This window comes from Schistocerca gregaria, chromosome 2 (genome assembly GCF_023897955.1).
Source record: "Schistocerca gregaria isolate iqSchGreg1 chromosome 2, iqSchGreg1.2, whole genome shotgun sequence".
NCBI lineage: Eukaryota > Metazoa > Arthropoda > Insecta > Orthoptera > Acrididae > Schistocerca > Schistocerca gregaria.
The window spans coordinates 771,828,293-771,850,551 of NC_064921.1; the positions used below are offsets into that span (position 1 = coordinate 771,828,293).

The 22,259-nt window shown below is 39.9% G+C and overlaps 1 protein-coding gene across 2 annotated transcripts in view; it reads left to right on the forward strand.

Moving 5' to 3' along the window:
* Window positions 1–8,510, forward strand: part of LOC126335002 (zinc finger CCCH domain-containing protein 13-like) — a 93,443-nt gene extending 84,933 nt beyond the window's left edge. For both annotated transcript variants that reach the window (XM_049997828.1, XM_049997829.1), the window contains one exon: window positions 5,802–8,510. In XM_049997828.1, coding sequence (XP_049853785.1) covers window positions 5,802–8,054 — 2,253 coding nt within the window. In that variant the 3' untranslated portion in view covers window positions 8,055–8,510. The remainder of the gene's footprint in view (window positions 1–5,801) is intronic.
* The last annotated feature ends 13,749 nt before the right edge of the window (window positions 8,511–22,259 follow it).

The following is a 22,259-nucleotide window of genomic DNA, read 5'->3' on the forward strand; positions in this document are numbered from 1 at the left end:
TGTAGAGAATGAGGAGGAACTCAAGAATATGTGGAAGGAGTATTTTGAATAACTCCTGAACCCAAATGGAGACCTGGATGAGAAGGAACAGCAAATAGAAAAGGACCTTACATGGGGAGCAGTGGAAGACGCATTTGGCAAGATGAAGGGAGATAGTCACCAGGTCTGGACGAGCTAAGTGTAGAGATGGTGAGAGCAGCAGGAGAGGTGGTGGATACAATGGCTATATCGAGTAATGAAAATTGTGTGGAGACATGACGATCCCAGAAGACTGGAAGAAGGGAATAATTGTCCTGATCTTTAACAAGGGAAATAAAAAAGAGTGCAAGAACTATTGGGAGATAACATTGATGAGTCATTGTGCAAAGATTTTTGAGAAAATTTTGGAAGCACGAATTCGGGCAAAATTAGAAGGAAGAATGAGAGAAGAGCTACATGGCTTCAGAGCAGGAAGGTCCATGGTGGATCTAATTTTTGCTGTAAGACAACTGCAGGAACAGCAAAGTGTGGAAAGCCCTGGAGAACAGAGGAGTAGCAAAAGCAGATTATTTGGAAGATAAGGGAAATGTACTGCAAAAGTGGAAGGAGAGAGATCAGCTTGGATTGAACAGAGGAATGGCTTTTGGCAGGAAAGTGCACTTTCACCATTACTCTTCATTCTAGAGAAGGATGATATAATGAGTACAGTAGCACAAGTAATTGGTGGAAGGAAGATGAAAGCTGTGGTGCTTGCAGATTATCTGATGACTTGGGGTAATAAGGAGGAGGATGTACAAGAGCAGTTGGGCGTATGGGAGTGAACAGTAAAAGAATATGGAATGAAATTTAGTATAAGTAAGAGTGAGATGATTATCATAACAAGGAAGGAGGAGAGAGGAACAATGGGAATAACAATTGGTGGGAAACGATTGAGGAGAGTGGATAGTTTCAAGTAACTAAGAAGCCTGATACAGGAAGATGGAAAAAACAACAGAGAAGTAAATTAGTGGAGGAGAAAAGCAGAAGAATTTCGGAAGAGTATCAGAAGCCTGATATGGAGCAAGGATGTACCCCAAATCAGTAAAAAGATTATATACCAGTCATCCTATTTCCTGATCCTGACATATGTGTCAAAAACCTGGGTTATGAAAGGAAGAGAGAAAAGCAAAGTACAAGCTCGTGAGATGAAATTCTTGAGAAACAATACTGGAGTGCCAAAGATAGACAGGTTAAGAAATGAGAGGATCAGAGAGTTAATGAATGTGGGACCATTACAGGAGGAGATTGAGAAATCAAGGCTGACATGGTATGCACAGGTTAAGAGAATGGAGGAGAAGATACCTGGGAGGATACATGAGATGAAACTGGAGGGAAAGAGACCAAGAGGAAAACTGAGAGACAGACAGCTGAAAGGAGTAGAGGAATGATTCCAGAAGAAAGGAGAAGACTGGACCAAGGTGAAGACAGAGAGAAGGTGGCAAGACAGAAGATGATGGAGAGGCCTATGTTCCATACAGACTCGGCCAGAGGTTGGGAACTGTTGAAGATAATGATGATGATTCAATACACCAGTCTTCTCTTTGTTATTGTTAGATTACTTTGGTTTCAGTGTGATCACTGAGTGACTGTATGGATGACAGTATTTTGACATTACGTAAGATGAAAACGTCTTAGCATTGTTTATCAGCTAATCAGATAGAATTTTACTTCAAATTCATCTACAGCTACATCTGCATGACTACTCTGCAATTCTCACTTCAATGCCTGGGAGAAGGTTCATCAAACCACTTTCAAACTATATCTCTTCCTTTCCACCCTCAAACAGTGTGCGGGAAACGCAAACATTTGAATCTTTCCATGCAAGCTCGGTTTTCTCTTATTTTATTATGATAATTATTTCTCCATGTGTAAGTAATGTCAGCCTTCCTCTTTCAGAAGAGAAAGTTGATGATTGAAATTCCGTGAAAAGATCTCGCTGCAATGAAAAACGCCATTGTTTAGTGGTACTCATTACTTGGTGTTTCACAAGAATGGTATTTTCTGAATCAGGCTGGCTGTATGTTAGTAGACCATTGTCTTTGAAATATTGCATAATGCTCAAACACAGCATTTATTCCAAAATCCTTCAACAAATTGAAGTCAGTGATATGGGTGTGTAATTCAGTAGATTAGTTCAGTTTCCTTTCATGTGTATTGGTGTGACCTGTGTGACTTCCTGATCATTAGGTATAGATCTTTTGTCAAGTGAGTAGTTGTTTATGATTTCTAAAAATGGGGCTGTTAACATACTTTGGAAGAAATGTAACTGGTATACAATCTGAACTGGAAGACTTATCTTGATTGAGTGACACAATTGCTTCACAACACCGAATTTATCTACTTCAAAGTTTCTAATAATGGCAGCTGTTCTTGATTCAAATTCTGGAATATATACTGCATGTGCTTTCATGAAGGAATTTTGTAGGACCGTGTTTAGTAACTCTGCTTTAGTGACACTGTCATCTGTCACTATTCCTCTTGCTGTCACACAATGAAGGTATTGATTCTGTCTTCATAGAACTCCTGTTGCTTTCCTCCTCTCATGCTTATTTTTCGTTACATTCAGCTTTTGCTTGTCAACAAGGCTTTTATGCAAGGAGTATTAAGAATGTAAGCTATTACAAGAGGGTGCTAACAGCGAAGCATAAAAGAAAGCTTAAAAGATGATAGTGTATTATTTTCCAATTGTGAACTAAACAGGTACAAGCCAATGATTTGAAATGACACTTACTTTTATCCAAACATAAATGCTTAGCTTACAATGCCACTATATGACAACATTACAATTCATTAAGTCTTTCGACTCTCATTCCATGCTAATTTGCTGCTTTTCCTCACCTCATTCCTGTCAGATCCCTTTAAAAATTAATGTTTTGCCCTCCCTTCATTTGCAGAATGGTTGTTAAATAGTTTGCGGGCAACTTCAAATTCACTGGCACTGCTGCCCTCTCCCTTGCAAATAGTATTTTTTTTATAAAGCAGTTTTATTCGTTTTGCTTTCTTTATAATTTTCGTCTGTAGTTGGAAATTATTTTTCTTACATGATTCCTTCTTGAAGTGTGCATTAAGTGATGGTATGAAGTCTTCATTGTTAGGAGTGTGGCCATAAGTTCTCATGTTTTTTTTTACTTTTCTATCTCAGCCAACATCTGTTTGTTTCATTATTTGGAAAAGTTATTCTCATTACAAATTTTAGCGTACGATGAAACCCTGATTTGCCAGACCAGGTGAGATTGTAGATCATCCGGGTTGTCAAAAATCTGGATAATCTAGATGTTCAGAAAAACTAAGGTGACATGGATTGAATGCCATAAACTCAGACATTATATCTATTTTCACATAAACACACAAATTATACACTGCTTTCATCTTAATTGTGACAAACTTTATATGTGAAGTAATTAGTAAGTTTCTTTAGAATCAGATTCGTATGTCATATATGTGCAGCATGATCACACAAATGTTTCACCAACATTATTTCAGCCTAAATTGTGACAACATGTTGTAGAGTATACACTATGATGCATGCAATCCATGACAAATAGTGTTGTATTGGTTGTATGACACTTGGGCCAAGGAATGAAAGTACTTTTGTGGTTTATAGTGGACCTGTATATGGCATAAGCGATGCACAGAGACAGGTCATTTGAAATAAACTTCTTTGATGATATGGCTGTTGTGGTTCATTTGCTTTATTTATATCATCAGCCACTGTCCTACATCCGCGAGAAAGATGGACTTTCAGAAGTAAGTTCTTTCTGGCTGATATTCCAAATAGACCATTATTTTGTCCAGCTGGGTTGTTCCATTTGTATGAGTCATTATCCATAATCTCTTCAGATTGAACAGCAGCTTTGTCAGGTAATTGATCATCACAGTTGTTGCTGTCTGCAGGTACAGGAACTGTGGCAGTTTTGTCATCAGAAATCGTACTGTAGCCAGTGTCATTGTTATTTCCCAGCGTCATTGACATCTATGCCTGAGCTTTCTGCAGTAGTTGCAAGTGGTTCGATGAACTCTGCACCGATATTGTCACCAATTTCTAAATGGTTGGGCATATATTCTTCCAGTACATTAATTTTTGACTCTGCAATATTATATTCTGTAAATTCATAAATTTCAATAGTGTTAACACACCATTTTCCCCTTCTTCTTCAACTAATTTAGTAAGCAGCTGCCTCTCATGCACATGCTTAATATTTTCCAGGAGTCCCCTGAGCATTGTCTACAACATTGTCGTGAGGCAGAAATTTTACTGACCAATTCTCTATACCAGGATGGATGGAGCATTGCACAGCCAACAATATGGTAGTCAGATGCAAAACTTCTTCCTTTAGAAATATTGTTACGCTTGCCACAAAAGCTTCAAAGAATCATCTTTTAAAACAGCATTCTGCCTATCCACATATTTTTGTGACATATAAGATACTGGTGAGGAGGGATTATTCACATTTATGAAAGTATGGGGATTGTTTTATTTTCTAGCATTTGGAGAAGTGTCTAATCAGGAACCTGATGTCTTGTTGGATAGCATCTGACAGGAAAGAACTTGAACTTGATTGAGAGTGAACTTATCAAATGGAATTCTTTTTTTAAATTTTCGGGAGCTGCTGTGTCTGCTGAAATACATTTACCAATCATTGACTGCTAGCATATTCTGTGTTGATGTTTCCACCTATGAAACAAACCTTGGCTGGCTGAGAAGTTTGGATCACCATTAGAAAGCTTCTTGTTTAAACTTATAGCTTTTTCGTACAGTATGGTGCCTGACACTAAACACCATTCTTCTTCTTTTCACTAAACCACATGAAAAGGATGCCCTCTAGAGTTTTATTTCTTTGTTTTTGTTACTCTCCCATTACTCTAAGCCATCTTTTGACATCAGTTTCAAACAAAAGTATTAATTTTTCCAGTTGTCTTTCCACTCTGAAACCGTCAAATTTCAAACACCAAATTAAGCAAGAATGTTGTTTAGCAATTCTCCTTTATCCGTCGTACTCAATGTATCTAATTTTTTGTCTGTGGACACTGCCGTCTTTGTATGTCATGTTGAACTCACAATAAATTGGAACAATACATGTTGTGTTAAAGTGTTACCTGACACTTTGTCAGAATTGTGTGTGGCAGCTGGCTGAATCTGAAATTAATGATTGCCACCATCAGTTGTTCTCACAATTAGCTGTGGAGTATCAACTGTACTACAGTTAGTATACAGGAACAAAATTGTTCCAGATGAACGAGGAATCTGGATTAACAAAGCCAGGTAGCTGTTAATACTTCTTGAATAGACTAGCAGTTATGTGAACTATTCAAATTTGAAGACTATTGACTGATGCCCCATAGCTGCAAGTTTTCTTTTCCTGTTTTTGTATGTGCTGCGCGGGATTAGCTGAGCGGTCTAAGGCGCTGCAGTCATGGACTGTGTGGCTGATCCCGGCGGAGGTTCAAGTCCTCCCTCGGGCATGGGTGTGTATGTTTGTCCTTAGGATAATTTAGGTAAAGTAGTGTGTAAGCTTAGGGACTGATGACCTTAGCAGTTAAGTCTCATAAGATTTCACACACATTTGAACATCAGTTTTTTTGTAAAATATAGGCAGTTCCTCATAAGGTTTCCTTATTTTGCTCAGCACAGATTTCTGCAAAGAAACTTGGATCATTTCAGATAACGTCAGTGAAATATAGTTCAATAACTTCTTTGTATTATGATCACATATTTGTGGCATCACAGGTTCGTCTTTTTACAGAATATGTAATAATTGCTTGTGCATCTGTTTGATTTGCAGAGACCTGACAATGAAAGGAATTCCTCGAGACGGGAAGATATTCGAGACCACGGAAGACGGGAGGACGTGCGTGGTGTTTCCGATACCCGGAGTTCTGAAAGAGACAGAGAACGAGAACGCCGCTACTACAGTGACAGAGAGCGTAGGCATGGCGGAAGTAGTGGCAGCCGTGACAGGGACAGAGAGAGGGAGCGAGGTAGAGATAGGGATCGAGATCGGGACAGGGAGAGGGACAAAGGAAGAGAGAGAGACAGAGAAAGAGACAGGGACAGGGACAGGGATAGGGATAGGGATAAGGACAGGGACAGGGAACGGGACAAGGACAGGGATCGCCAACGTGACAGAGAAAGTGATAAAGATAGGGACAGGGACAAAGGTGGCAACAGAGACAGAAACAGTGATAAGGATAAGGATCGTGATAGGGAGGAAGATAAGGACAGGGAGAAGGAGAAAGATAAAAACAGGGAGAAGGACAGAGAAAGGGAAAGAGAGAAGGACAAGGAAAAGGACAGGGAAAAAGAAAAAATGAAAGAGAAGGAAAAGTTGAGAGAAAAGGAGAGAAACAAGGAGAGAGATAAACATCACGTGAACAAGGAATACATGGATGATGTTGTTGGAGATCATGCTAAGGTGAGAGATTCTCAAATGGAGAGTGGAAGGATTAGTGGGAAGACATCCAGTAAGGAAGGATGGGAGAGAGGTGATGAGGAGCGACTGTCCAGGGAACCGAAGAGAAGTGATGGCAGGGAGAAATCTCAAAACAGAGAAGGTGGAAGTAATGTGAACGGTGCACAGCTTGCTAGGAGAGACAGCAGTGGTTCCAGTGAGGAAGGCACCAGGAGAAGAGGGGCAGAAGCTGTGGAGAAAAATAGAAGTACAACTCCTAAGACAGTAGCTGTCCATGGTTCAGACAATGGCACTGATAGAGTCAAAGCACACCATAGCAGAGACGACTTGTCAGATGGAGGAGACAGTGACACACAAAAGGCCAGAGGGAGTGATTCTGCCAGAAGAAAAGAAAGGCCAGGGACTCCTTCTGGCAAAATGAGCAGGAAAGGGGGAGAAAATAGTCATCTGTCTGGTACCAACAGCAGAAGCAAAGGGCCAGGAGATGCAACACCGTCTGGCGATCATAATGTGAAGTCGGACGGTCAGCTCCAGAAGAGACCGAGAAATGCTGCTGCCACAGAACACAAAGATGGTGGTGCCTTGCAGAACAAAGGTAAAGAGAACTCTCTTTCGGAGCCTCAGAAGAAGAAAAGAAAGAAGAGTGAAGATAGTTCTACAGACAGTAATTCAGAATCTTCGAGTGAGAGTGATAGCTCATCTGATTCATCAGAAGATAGCAGCTCAAGTTCAGAGGTGCAAAAAGGAAACGTGCATCACAAAAAGAAAATCAGACAAAAGAAGCATGCAGTAATTGCAAAGAAAGTCAAGAAAAGGAGAAGAAAAAAGAAGAAAATTAAAGGAAAGAAAGGAAAGATCCTAGATAAAACTAAGAAGAAGCCTCGCAGAGGTGAAGATGACTCAGACAGTGATCGATCCTCATCAGAAGACGATAAAGTTCTGCGTGCAGACTGCAAAGCAAAGAAGCGCAGGAGGAGAGATGTCAGCAGTTCGAGCGGTACTAGTAGTAGCAGTAGTAGCAGCAGCAGCAGCAGCGACAGCAGTGTGTACAGCAGTAGTTCCTCCTCGAGCAGTGGCAGCAGTAGTGGGTCAGACAGGCGGAAGAAACAGAAGAAAAAGATAAAAAGAAAACACAAAGACTCTAAGAAAAAGAGGAAGAAAAAGAAGAGAAAGATTGTAGCTACACCAGTGAAACGTCGCAGGAAAATCGTACGAAGTCGTCGCAGTTCTAGTTCTGACAGTGACTCGGATCTTTCTAACGCTTCTTGCGGAAAGGATCCCGATGCCATTGCTCGGAAGATCAGACAGTTACAAAAGAAACTACAAAAGAGTGAAAATCACTCTGCAAAGACAAAACATCACAAGATAGTGACTAAGAATGCAAATGACTCAGACTCGTCAGTTGAGAGTGATACTGCAGCCTCAAAGGAGATACGTCAAACAAAAAAGAAAACTAATGGGATTGAGAACCACATTCGAAATAAAAAAAAAGATCACCACAATCACAGAGGCTCAACAGCCAGTGACAGTGCGAGAGAGTCTGCCACTTCCCGCTCAGCTGATGCTTCATCTGCTACTCCTCGGCCGAAGAAGTCAGCTAGAGCTGGCTCTCGCTCTGATGTGTAGTCACCCTGCATTCAGGATACACCATCCATTTGTGCTCATTGGTTTCCGTTTACTGGATGCATTTGTGATCTCCCTGTGTGTGTGTGTGTGTGTGTGTGTGTGTGAAAACATTGCACTGAGGTTTGCAAAGATGATTTGTAACATGGCATTAGCATTCATCCTTTCTTTCTGTTTCTGAAACTGTTACATTATTTTCAGTTTTATTTTTGATTAAAAAGAAAAAGGAACCTTACTCATGATTTTCTAATATTTGTTGTGTTTGGAAAAACTCATTTAGTCTCTTAAACGCATTCCACTTTAAGAGAGTTTAACTTTGTTGATCTATTTTTATAGAGATCTGTGTTAAAACAGATTGAATATTTATTTATATTGTTCTTTCTCTTTCTGCTGTGCCTTAAAGAGAATACACCTCATTTGAACATTGGATGAATAAAAACTACTTTCATATTCAGATAATTATTCTTGTGTTCCTGTTTTAATTATATGGAGCCAGTCGAAGCAGCCCATATTTGTCATTTTTGTAGCATCATGGTAATTTATTAGAGTCCAACATGTTAGTTAAATATTTTCAAGCATTATTTGGATTAACTTTTCTGTGTTGAAGTGCACTCTAAAACTCACACTTTGTTTCAAACACTTACTTCTCATGTCGGATTATTTGAAAGCTTACCATCACAATGAATTCATTTAGTTCTAAATAATTACATGGAGGGAGCTGTTCCAACCTCAGTGTCTACATGAGATACTTTTTTCCCCCCTAGCTGAACTTGCTGACTTTTCAGCTTGGCTTTCATATTGGATTCTCCATAAAGAAACCCATACAATTCCTTGCCACCTGATACCTGGCAGAACTAAACAAGAAATATTGTGGTTAAAAAGATTTTGGATCTACAAGCAAGCTGTCATTTCATCTTCACACAATATTTCGACGACTGGTTAGTTATTTGACGTGTTGAACAGATATTGTTGCTCACTGTGTCAGCTACAAATGAACTTAAATTTCTTGGAGTAGCTATAATCCAGATTTGAAACAAATTAAGTTCCCATTCTCATTTTTATCAGTTTGGCCTCATTTGCTTTGCCATACCTATTCGAATTACCTTTTAACTTCAAATAGCTCAGGCTATCTTTGTTTCCCCCCCCCCTCAAAAAACTGGCAAACGTCGTTAATTTGTGTGTATACTGGCAGCATCAAGTGAAGAACCTTATCGAAATATGTATAAACTTTTCAATGCAGATGAAACTGCACAACCGCTCAAAACATATTTGTCTACTCACAATAACTTCTTGTTGCTCACAAACTGAGTGTAAATCAATGCTATTTCAGCAGTTACAACCCGAAGATCATGTTGTAAACTTCAAAACGCACACTGGTTAACTAATAGAAATGGTGAGTTGCACTGGAATTCTGTACTTTTGTTCATATTTCAAGCATACAGTCACAGCCCCCAAAGACCAGCCCAGTGTGGGCAGGAATATTTTTAAAAACTCGTGTTGCAAGTAAGTATCATAAGTATTCCATGGATAATAATGATGACTTCCAATATGGTAAAGTAATTTTCTGCCATTTTATTTTTACAATATTTTATTGACATTTCATTTCTGCAGTGGTATCATTTACATTTTATTTTTACATTGTTTTTGTTGATGTTCTATTGTTGTAATGTTTTCACTGGACTTTAAATAAAATTAGCTTTGTGTATAGTTGTCTTGCAACTTTACCTGTTCTCAAAAGATCTAGATTTATGTAAGTGGTTCATCATGCAGATAAAATAATTCTTGAGGTACAAGTTTATGATTCACATAATCCATTGGTTCCCCAAACTCAGTTACTGTAAAAGGATGCCACTGTTTGTAAATAGGGAACTTCTCGTAATTGCAGTGACTTGCTCTTGAGTAAGATAATTTCACAAACTTTCATAAGTAGCTGTATGCCTTTGCAGAACAAAAATGTAGGTTCAGAGTTAATTTTCTTATTTGCAAAGAATATTGTGATACTTTACCACTAGCTTGAAGCCCCAAAAGCTCCTTTAACAGATCTGTTACATTTTCACACATCAAAAACTGAATTACATAGTCTCTCTCTCTCTCTCTCTCTCTCTCTCTCTCTCTCTCTCTCTCTCTCTCTCTCTCTCTCTCTCTCTCTCTCTTTCTTTCTCTCTCTCTCTCTCACCCCCCCCCCCCTCCCCCCTTCCTCCCCTACCTTTCCTTCTTTCTCATTCTATCTCTTTCAAATCAGAATCTCATCAAGTTTATAAATTCACTGTTGTTCTTTTGAGTTTCACACTAAATCGCTTTGTATGTTGCTTCAGTAGCACATTCTACTATGTACTATGTCAACCTTTTTTTGGTTTTGAAATAACAGTAACTGATGGTCATGGACATGGGTACTAGGCTCCAAAAGGATGAAATTTCACCATAAGATGATGATAATAATAATAATAATAATAATAATAATAATAATAATAATAATAATAATAATTTTACTGCATAAAAGAATAGAATTGATGAGTCTGATTTTAACTTGATGGGCTCCTCATAATGATCTGCCCACCGCATGAATGGCAGGGAATGCTGTAACTTGAGCGTTAGTAACTCCATGAAATGTTAACTCATTCTTGGTATCCAGACAGCAAGCTACAATATCTGTGTTCAACATATGAAGAAGGCAACTAGGGAAGTTGTTGAAATACCACATGAATATAGAATGAGAACTAGCTGCAAATCCATGAACAAATTATCAGTTTCATCCAAAATGTCTGAAGGGCCCCAAGAAAAATTATCCTTTTTGTATATCCTGAGATCTTTCCAAAGCCTTCAGTTGTGTCAATCTTGTAACTCTACTTGAAGAACTAAAATTTGATGTTTGTTTAAGCACAGCTTCTTCCCAAGTGTTCAGCCACATATATTCGTTGATACTGCATGAATTTTTGACAATGAGACTTGCTGTCATGTTCATGTGATCACATAAAATGTTGGTACCACACATTTATCTTGCAAGATTTGAAACTTACCTTCACAACAGGAAACAGGTGGTCACATTGCCAGCATAGTGTGTCAGAGAATTGAACCTAATCACAGAACGTAACTGGTGAGATCCCACAGGGATTCATATTGGGTCTGTTCTTACAATTCAAAAACTGTTATGTTCAATGTTGGGACAGACTTACTAATGAAGGGTCTAAATTCAACCATACCTGAAGCAGCTCAGAAGATAATTTCTTAGGTGTATGAATGACACACAGCAGACAGTTTAAGCCTTAATCTCACTGAGTCTCATATGCAATTTCAAAGCAATCAAATGAGGCCTGAAGAACCAGAAGTAGACATTAAAGATCATGCAGTAAGCTGTGTATAATTCCTTGTGGGGCCAAAATGATAACAAAGTTGAGTCAAATGCATGGATGAACTAATCAACATGTTTAGTTCGATGTGTTTATGTTTAGATGTATCTGTCATACATGCTGACTCCTTGTTGTTGGTAATAATCTTTTCACAACTCCCCCCTCCCCCCCCCCCCCCCAGAATGAAACATATTAATGTATGGTTATTTTAAGCATTGTTGTTAGAAGTAGCAACACGAAAAAAATAATTACTGTCATTTCGGTTTCCAACACAGAAAGGGATGGGACATTAAAGGTTATTCACACAAGTGTACCTCCGGATCTTCAGAAGGCAACTGCATAAAAACCTACAGAAAACGCATACACATTGGTGGACGGAGCCTCTCTCTGAGTTACATCACAGATGCTCAATACAGCCCCATTTGGACACATGCATGCAGTTCACTGGCCCAAATTGTCTTGGAAGGCTCAACAGCAGTCTGATATAAAAATCTGTTCATTTGGTTGCCTATCTGCAGGAGTGAACTAATTTGATGTGATGATACAGAGCAGAGGATTCTCAGCGAAACTTGAAGACAGCCCAACACAATCTGTAATTATGATAGTCATTCAGTGAGTCTTTGGAAAAGGCAGAAAAACAGTGTTTTGGGAATCATTCCCTCTATTTTTTCAACATACTACTGTTTTAACTCCATACACTTTCCCAAGCACTGCTTCGGCCCTTTTAAGTCTTCTAAAAAGTAGAATTTCAGAAGGCCTGCAAAATAGGAATTTTGGGCCAACAGTATCCTCATTCACAGTAAATCATCAGCCCCAGAGCCCTTTTTTGAGTTTGGAAATTAAAAAAATCACATGGGTCCCATATCTGATGAATACAATTGATGCTTCAATAATCCTAAGTTTAATTCCATAATTTTGGCCACTGAAGTGTGCAGATATGCGCCCATGAAATTTTATGATGGATGAGGATCTTTTTCAGATGAGGATGTTCTTGCTTGATTTCTTTGCTCAACCTGTGCAGTATCGATGCTTACTACTCTACAGTTATTGTTTATCTTTTTTTTTTTCAAATAATCGACAAAAATGTTTCTGCTTGCATTCCAAAAAACTGTAGCCACCACCTTGCCAGCTGATTTCACAGTCTTTACCTTCTTCGTAGTCCACTGACCAAAAATCCATTGTTTTGGTTGTCCCTTAGTCTCAGGAGTGTAGTAGTGTAGCCGTGTTTCATCCAGAGTTATGTATCAACGCAAAAACCCAACATGATTTTGACAGAAAAAAGCAAAAATGGCCTTATTACTGACCACATGATAGTGTTTATTCTCCAATGGGAACAAACGCAGCACCCATTTTTTCATGCCCAATTTTTCATGTAAAATTCAAAACACTGTACCTTGAAATATGCCTGTGGCCTCAACTATTTCACCCACTTTGGTTCGTCAGTCACTCAAAACCATGCATTTTGTCAACTGTTCTTCTTTGGATGTAAGGCCATGTTTAAACTCACGTACCTAATTGTAAACAGTTGCAAACAAAGGAGCAGAGTGCCATGAACTTCATCCAACACAGCTTAGATCTTTTTTGGTGTAATGCCTTTCAAAAAGTAATATTTAACCAGTGCTTGAAACTCAATTTTCTCTGTATTGTGAAATAAATCTGAACTTGTTGCATCAGTCAATGGGGACAACAAAGCATGTGACGTATACAGCTGAAACTTCACCTGCCCAGTAGTGACAGATATGCTTATTACCAGCAAACTGTTTCGATACTACAAGCAGCAGCTCTTGGGTTTTCTAAGGGCCTATTGAATGACCCTAGTATAATAATTCTGCAAACCGTTAAGACTTCCCTTTACCAGTGGAACACTGATACATAACAATAACATGCAGCAAATTGCCGCTAGTTCTCTGATCACCTATTGAGGGACACATATATCCCAATAATAGTGAAAGAGTTAAAGTAATTAGTGTGTCTATTCAGCAGAAGTGATCTGTAAGAAACTGTGTAAAGTAGGTAGCCACACATCTAGCAGAGGCCTTTTTTTAAGGATTCTGAAATTCTTACTCCTACCTAATGTATTTTCTCCTTAAAGGGGAGGTAAATGCAAATAAGTTTCTGCAGAAGTATTATTTACACAATTGCAGTACAAAACAATAAACTAATTTTGGTCTGTGCTTGGTCTCATTGTCTGGTAATAAAGGAGCTACATTCCATTATCCAAAGGTGGCAGACATCAGAACTTTGTCCTGCTCCTCACTCCACATACCCGCTGCATTGGTTCCACAAGAACTTTGAGGATGCCGCTTGTAGTTGCTGCCCTCCATGTGTGATGGAAAACTCAACACGTGGGCTGCAATAGGTGCCATGTCCCACACTTCTTCTCCACAGCGCCAGCTCCAAAATCAATCATCATACAATGACCATCTCGCATCTGGACTCCTCTACATGCTCGACACATTAACCAACATATGCTTCGTAATTAATATCAGCAGGGATGTGTTATCCCATCATCTTGCCCTGGCCTGGTAAAGTCCGTGCAGCTAATAATTCAGCTCTCAAAATCCACGTCACAGCTGTGCTACAGCTTCAGCTCAGTCCTAACCTGCAGTTCCCATGGATCATCCATGTGGCAGTTGTTGAGAGTCCTGTTCTCGGAACTGGCTTCCTTAAACAATTCGGCCTCTGGCCAGACATCCCGTGTGCAGCACTGATGCATCATACCACTGGCACACATATACTAGATTCCTTCATTCCACTGGCTACAGCCCACATGTCTCGCTGTGACACTCTTGTCCATCCATCATCTGAATATATACAGGGTGTTTCAAGAAGGACTGAACAACTTAAAAATTCATATAAATTTATTGAAAGAAGATACAGAATTGGGTTCAGTGTTATTTTGTAGGGAAGCACATCAAGTTTTTTTACCTTAAACTAAAGAAGTTGTATGTGGCTTCTGTTGATTATCCTGCCCACATTGCCTCGGAAGTCAATTTCTTCACAAACTCGCTGTAGCATTGCAGGTGTAACTTGCTCAGTGGCGGTGTAAATTCTTGCTCTAAGTGCAGGTACAAAAGCCACACTGGAGGTACAAATACGATATCATTGATAAATTCCCATAAAAAAGAAATCGAGTGGTGTCCGATCTGGGGAATGTGGAGGCCTTGCAACTGGCACATCACGGCCAATCCATTGACCTGGAAAGCAGTCACTGAGAAAATCCCGGACGTCAGCCAGTTAGTTGGGTGGTGCACCATCTTGCATGAAGTAAACATTTCGTTCAACATATCCAGGTACACTATCCCGTTGATAGTTCTCTCATGGGAAAAAAAAGGGGGCCGAACACTTTGTTCTTGCTCAGTGCACAAAATACGTTCAGTTTAGGGCTATCACGAACTTGTTGCAATGATTGATGTGGATTTTCACTGCCTCAAATCCTACAGTTGTGTGTGTTAACCTTGCCACTTAAATGAAAAGTGGACTCATCAGAAAAGGATGATTTTGTCCAAGAAATGTTTATCCTCATGTAATCGATTTAACACGTCAGCACGGAAGTTCTTGCAAGTAATTTTATCAGTGTCTTTTATTGCTTGTACGATCGTCGGTCTGTACGGTTTCAAATGCAAACGTTTTCTCAACACATACCCAAAAGTCATATGTGGGATTTGCAGTTTGCGAGATGCATGGGTGGATTCCATAGCGGTGTTGACAAAATGTTGTCTCACTCACTCAAAGACGTCGTCAGATGTGAACGGACGACCAGATGATTTCCCATGTCTAACCAAGAACCCTGTTTCTACAAAACATTTATGCCACTTATAAATTGTAGGCCTTCTAGAAGGATTTTTAGCGTACTTGGTGCGGAAATTGCACTGAACTTCTGTCACCAACTTCGATTATTCAAGCCAAAACACATAGCTAGCATGCTCGGGTCCAATGAAGCAGCCATCTTCAGTGCAACTGCCACTAGCACTCCTTATGATGCGATTCGGCACTAAGGAACTACACGAGACAAAACTTGTATTTCCCTACAAATTGACTCTACTATCACCTCCGTAAGTACTATGAATTGATTTATATAAATTTTCAAAGTTGTTAAGTCCATTTTGAAACACTCTGTACTTCTGACAATTCAGTTTGCCAAATATTTCACAGAACTCTTACTCCATTGTCGTGACATTGACGTCTTTCACGCCAGAAACAACACGACCTGCCACCTGGCATGGCAGCTTCCAAGAACCTGATACTTGCATATCCTGTGGTCGGTGCTCTTCCCACCACAATACTGCCAGCAGAAGCTTTGGCCGATGACACACACTGCTATGCCACGGACATGACAAGTCACTCACTCTTTGTGTATCAGTTTTTCATGTGAGACTCCCATCCCCTCTTCACGCCTCATGGCTGTTTCAAATGGTACCTGTCATAGGTTAAAGACCATGGAAGGCCCTCCAGTTCGTTACAAGGCAAGGTACCTGACAACTAACAAACTGCTCCATTCCAAGGCCACTGTGCAGGAACTGTTAGACACGAGTATAGGACCTCACCACCCCTCTTCTAAATGGTCTTCACCTACCCACCTGGTTCCTAAAATGGACAGTATGTACAGCTTGTGCGGAGACTACCACAAACTGAACGCACGCACAATAATTACAATTACCACATTCCACACACACCCAAGACATGGCACAGCAGCTCTATGGCACCTGTATTTAGCGAGGCTTACCATCAAATCCCTATTCACACTAATGATATCCCGAAATGAGCCATCCTACACCATTCGGCCTTTTCAAATATTGTTTCATGCATTACAGATTGAAAAATGCTACCCAAACCTGACTGAACTTTATTCATTCTCTATCTTTCCCGCTACCATTCTGCTGTGCGTATCTGGAAAACATCCTTATCGTCTCCTCTTCTAATGGCGAACACAAGAAACTCATGTGTTAAAAGTCCTTACAGACAATGGTGTCACAATCAATCGTGATAAAAGTGAAATTTGCCATGCTATAGTGTCACCTTCCTTGGTCATGATATTACTGCTGAGAGCATTTTCCCAGCTTCAGATTGTCTCGCCTTCATCTCCAACCTTCCAGTACCTGAAACCTACTGTGATCTTTTGAGTGTTTAAGTGCATGGTAAACTTTTTCAGCCCCTGTACACTCCATGCCGCATCACCTGAAGCCCCCTCTCATGGACACTTTATTAGGTGATAACACTTTCAGATCGCATAGAGTGAACTGGTCTGAAGCTATTTCACAAGCTTTTGAAAATCTCAAGGTCACACTCTCCAATGTTGTCACTCTCACAAACCCTGTCACTCTCTGCCATGGATGCTAGTGACTCCTCTACAAGTGTCATGCTTCAGCAACATATATGTGACATCTCACAGCCTGTTTGCTTCTCCTGCAAGAAACTGTAATCCTCCCAGTGCAAATGGCGTGCTTTTGACAGAGTTATGCAGCTTTTATGAAGCAGGGAGATACTTCCGAGAAGACATTGAAGGTGCGAGGCTACTATCTTTAGGGACCACTCTGCCCTCTATAGGTGCATTGTGTAACTGGGCTACTGACATCCCCCTCATCATTCTCGACATATGGACCTTATTTCTCAGAGCACTACAGGTGTCAGTTACATCAAATGTGCTGACAAAGTCGTTGCAGACTACATGTAGAGCATTAATTCCACTATTTCATCCCTTGACCTGTACAAGCTGGCTGGCTTGCAGTAACAAGACCTCACTGTACAGAATTTGTTACAAGACTCAATCTACGTTCCTTATAGTGGAATCCCAACTCTTATCTGCAGCAGCCACTTAATTATTTGGTGGCACTTGTTCCACCATGCCACATCCCATACTTCCTTCTGGCCTGCAGCACAGTGTCTTGAAAGCCATCCATGGCCTGGCCCATCTGGGTATCAGAGCACCAGGTACCTGCTTACTGAGCACTTTGGCCAAACGTCAAAAATGACTGCCACACCTCTGTACAGGCTTGCGTTCATGCATTCCCTGCCAATGTAGAAAGGTCAGTCAACATGCACTGCCCCCTCTTGGACATTTTGATATTCCGAAAGGACATTTTCACCATGTACATCTTGGCTTGGTTGGTCCCTATCTCCTTCGGAAGGTTTCAAAAACATTCTTTCTGTGATTGACTCATGTAGTAGGTAGGTGGAGACCAACTTATCAGCCAACTTGGTAGCCCATGCTTTCATTGACACCTGGCTGGCCTGCTTCAGCTGCCCACCATCAGTCACTACAAATCCAGGCGCAATTAGAATTGCTCCTTTTCTCTAAATTCCGTAATCTATGCGGAGTTGCCAAGTTCACTGCCATCCACAAAGTAATGGCCTCATGGAACACTGAAAGTGGCACTCATATATAATGCTAGTGACTGGGCAGAAGGTAGCTGTGGGTCATCTTGAGCATACGTACTGCCTTCAAAGAGGATCTTCAATCATCTTCAGCTGAGGTACTGTATGGCGAACCCCCCGCCCTACCCACACTAGGCGAGTGCATCCATTCACACATTTCATGCATTGGCATGCAGCCTCCGTATGTGCACACAGCTCCATGAACCTTCATTCACAGCGACCTCACCACCTGCGACTGAAAAATGCTGCGTGACAACTTGGTTGACACAGCTTTACAGTCCCCTTATTCAGGACCTGTTATTCTCATCAATGGTAAGTCATAAACAGTATTCTTGCAAAGGCTAAAACTGGCCTGGACAATTGAAGACAGAATGACACGAGACCTGTCACCCAGTAAACCCACTACAGTAAGCGTTGTGACTCATTGTTAGATCAAAGTGCACCAATTCTTGCATCTTCTTCTGACCCCCATCCTCCCCAGTGCTGCAGTGATTCCCCCAGTCTTGTGCTTGTAACAAGTGAATCTCGGGTGCTAATTACAACTACTCATCTCTCACAAGTACTGCCGAGTGTCGCAACTATCTTCATCAATAACTCCCTGTAGTCTGCTGAAGATCTTTAGATACCCTCTTTGTTCTCCATACCCCTCCCCAGTCCTTCGATGATGCCAACACCACCCACATTACTCTTCTCAAACATGATCCTTTACCTCCTATTGCAAACGAGGTCGACAATACTCCCTCCATTGACTCCTCCAGGAGGCTTATCATTGCAGCCCCTCTTCTCTCCACTCCTAACCCCTCCCCCCCCCCCCCCACATTCCATTATCAATCATCCCCTGTACCCCCCTCTTTGACACTGAGATTATGTACTTTCCTCAAGTTTATTTCAGTCTCACCTTCCCCCCCATGGCAGCTACAACATCAGTGTTCACACCACCTGTCAACACATTGGGTGGTCCTCCATCCTACAATCCTATGACCTCCCCAGTTCTCCACACTACTGGGGGGGGGGGGGGGGGGGCTGCTCTGTGGCAACAGTCAGCTCAGTAGGAGTTGACTACGGCCTCTGTGAGGAATAGCTTCTTTGACTTACTCTCAGTGTGCTCTTGTTTAGCCATATTGTGTGTCATTTTTGTATCCACTGCAATCTTTCTGAAAAAGACTTCATTAATGATGTGTTGATTAATTAATAGTGTGTCTCTAGTACTTCCAACTATGGTGTAGTATTGCAATACCCAAAACCTTAAAAATGACTTACCGGTACTTCGTAGAAAACTTATTTAACAATATTGATGTGATTTGTCACGACATTCCAGTGAAAAACATTTCTGATGAAGGCAGTTTGCATCCAATTGATACTTTACGACAATATAAAGGCAAGTTTGTACCTAATATGAGTGACAGTATGAAAACAAATTTTGTCAAAAAAGAATTTAGGAGGCAAAGCATTGTCATGGGCTAGTGGGCTAATCAAAATTTATCTGTGGATGCAGTAACTGAGCAGGTCAGAATAGAGAGTGAATTCGTGGATGGGCCACATTATACGGAGGGACATGGCAGAATGAAACATTTCTGCGAACACCAGATAAAGAAGTTGGCACAGTTAAACAAACCTTTTGATGAATTAACACAGAGAGAGATTTTGAAAAGGAGTTTTGCCAACTAAAATACAATGGGACTTAGTGCATGAGTTAGATGACACTACAGATCAGTTTTTGAATATACAGATAAACTAGACAAAATTATGGGAAAAATAAGTACACAATACCACTACAATCACAGTCACTTACACAGGGAGGTAATAAAGTGCTAACCGTAACAGATGGGAACACAATATAAAGTGGTACTAGTTTTCATTCACGGCACCACAATAATATTAAAGTTAATGAGGGGTCAGTACAGAAGTGGTCGGCACAGAAATCTGAATAGTGACTTTGACAACAGAAATAGAAGTTAGCATGCACCAAATGACACAAGGAAATAAATAACTAGCATGCACTGCATTGTCAGCCTGCAAAGTAGTGATTAATGAACTGAATAATAAATGGACCAATAATAACATTGCAAACCATAAAGATTCCTCTGAAGTAATTAGTAACTATTTTAAAGATGTGTACTGTCACTGCAGTATGATATTGGTTGAAAAAGAGGTATGTCAACCAGTAAAACTGAAGGATGCAGATAAGGAAAGTGAACATATATATATTACACACATTTGCAATTGCAAATATAGGCCACCATCAGCTGTGTAATGGAATGACAACAATGAAAATTTGTACCAGAGTGGGTATCAAACCCGGATTTTCCACTTATCATGAGCCTTACTATTTGGCTATCCCCATCTGATTCATTGCCAGACCCAAACTTGCATATGCCACCAACCATGCATCTAAAACCTTGAGTCGTTCATCCATTATGTATATTTCTGTATAGGTAAGACATTTTACTTGAAAGTCACTCACCCGGTGTAGATATACAGTTCCTGTTTTATTCTGAATTACGATGCAAAGTTCCTTTGGCCAGGCACGTGCTCTACCAACTCCCCACACTTGCCCATAAAAAGCAAAAGTTCCTGAGCTCAAATCTCGGACTGGCACTCAGTTTTTAACGGCTAGGAAGCTTTATATCAGTGCGCGCGCGCCACACACACACACACACACACACACACACACACACACACACACACACACACACTGCTCCAGAATGAAAATTTCATTCTGGAATCATCCTCCAGACTCTGGCTAAGCCAAGTCAGTACTGCATCCTTTCTATTAATGATTAAGGAAAACCACCTCAACATTATTTCATATCCTTTCATCTAAAAGTGCTAGTCCCACAAGTTTCACAGGAGAACTTCTGCAAATTTTGGAAGGTAGGAGACAAGGTACTGGTGGAAGTAAAGCTGTGAGGATGGATTGTGACTGTGCTTTGGAAGCTCTGTTGGTAGAGCACTTGTCTGTGAAATGCAAAGATCCTAAGCTTGAGTCTCGGTCTGGCACTCATTTTTAATCTACAAAGAAGTTTTCCCTTGCAGTTCTTTCAAAAAGATTCCTTTAATACCTGAATCCAGAAAGTACACTGTTTTTCTTTACAGTGTTACTAATATTGTGTAGTACCTTTTGTTTTAACTCAGGTTTAGCAAAATTTATTAGTGCATTATATCATATACCTTGACAGAAACTTATGTCTAAATTAACAGTTTATGTTTATGACGTTTTTGGTATGTGGGCAAGACTGGAATGAACACATTGAATTTCTGAGACAAGTCTGTGAAAAACTTAGACAAGGAGGAATGACACTAAAGTAAGAAAAATGTAAGTCTGTGGTACATGAGTTAAAATTTTTAGCACATGTGATTACTAAAGAAGAAATTGTGGCAGATCCAGGGAAAATTAAGAATATTTCAGACCTACCAGCTCCACATAACAAAAAACAATTGATATCATTTTACAGTTTATGTGGTTTTTACAGAAAATTTGTAAGTTGACAATTGAAATGCACCCTCTGTTATTAATTTGCTCAGGAAGAACTGTTTGGGTATGGAGAAAAAAATATCAAGAGGCTTTCGAAAATGTGAATAAGAAATTAAATAACCAAAATTTATTGCATGGACCTGACTAAGTTTACTGTTTTGGTTTGGGTCCAGAATTATTACAGGGAAGAGAAATTGATGGAGAAATTATTGACCGCAAAATTGCTTTCACAAGCAGAATGATTTTAAAATGTGAAAAATCTTACACTGTACTGAAAAGGAGTTATTGGTAATACGTTGGGCACTTGCAAAATTTAGAACTTATCCACTGGGACATAAGATAAAAGCACATTCAGATAACAAAGCCTTAAGGTATCTTCAGGAATGTAGACTTAATCATAGTAGATTAACTTGATGGGCAATGAGCTTACAAAAATTTGATTATGAGATAAAAATATATTTGAGGCTCTGACAATGTTGTTGCAGATGCTCTGTCAAGAACACCAATAGGATGAATTCATGTAACTTCTAATCACAGAGGAAAAAGAATTCAAGACGAAAAGTGTGTATGACGTGAAAAAATATTATATCCCTGTATAACAAAATTATGAGAAACCTAATCCCAACTGGAGATTGGTATAAAGCTTTTTAGGTAAAAAGATGTGTGAAAAATTAGACAAATATTATAAGGTATTCAAAAGAACACTTTTTAGAAGAACAAATTTAAATTTTTATAATTGTAAACTATGTTGTCAATAGGGGAAAGCAGAGAAATTAATTAAATACATATGTGAAAGCTATGGTCAATGCTGTATTCCAAAATGTATGCAAAAACTACAGGACCTTTTTTTTTATGATACGGCTACAAAGCTCTGAAAAGAATTGTGAGCTTGTAATGAGTGTCATTGAGTCAAGGTAAATAATAGGACATGTCAACCAGAAATTCAAAACATTATTCTGGAAAAACATTTGGGTTTGGAGCTTTGCCAAAAGGAAAGGTGGGCACTGCTAT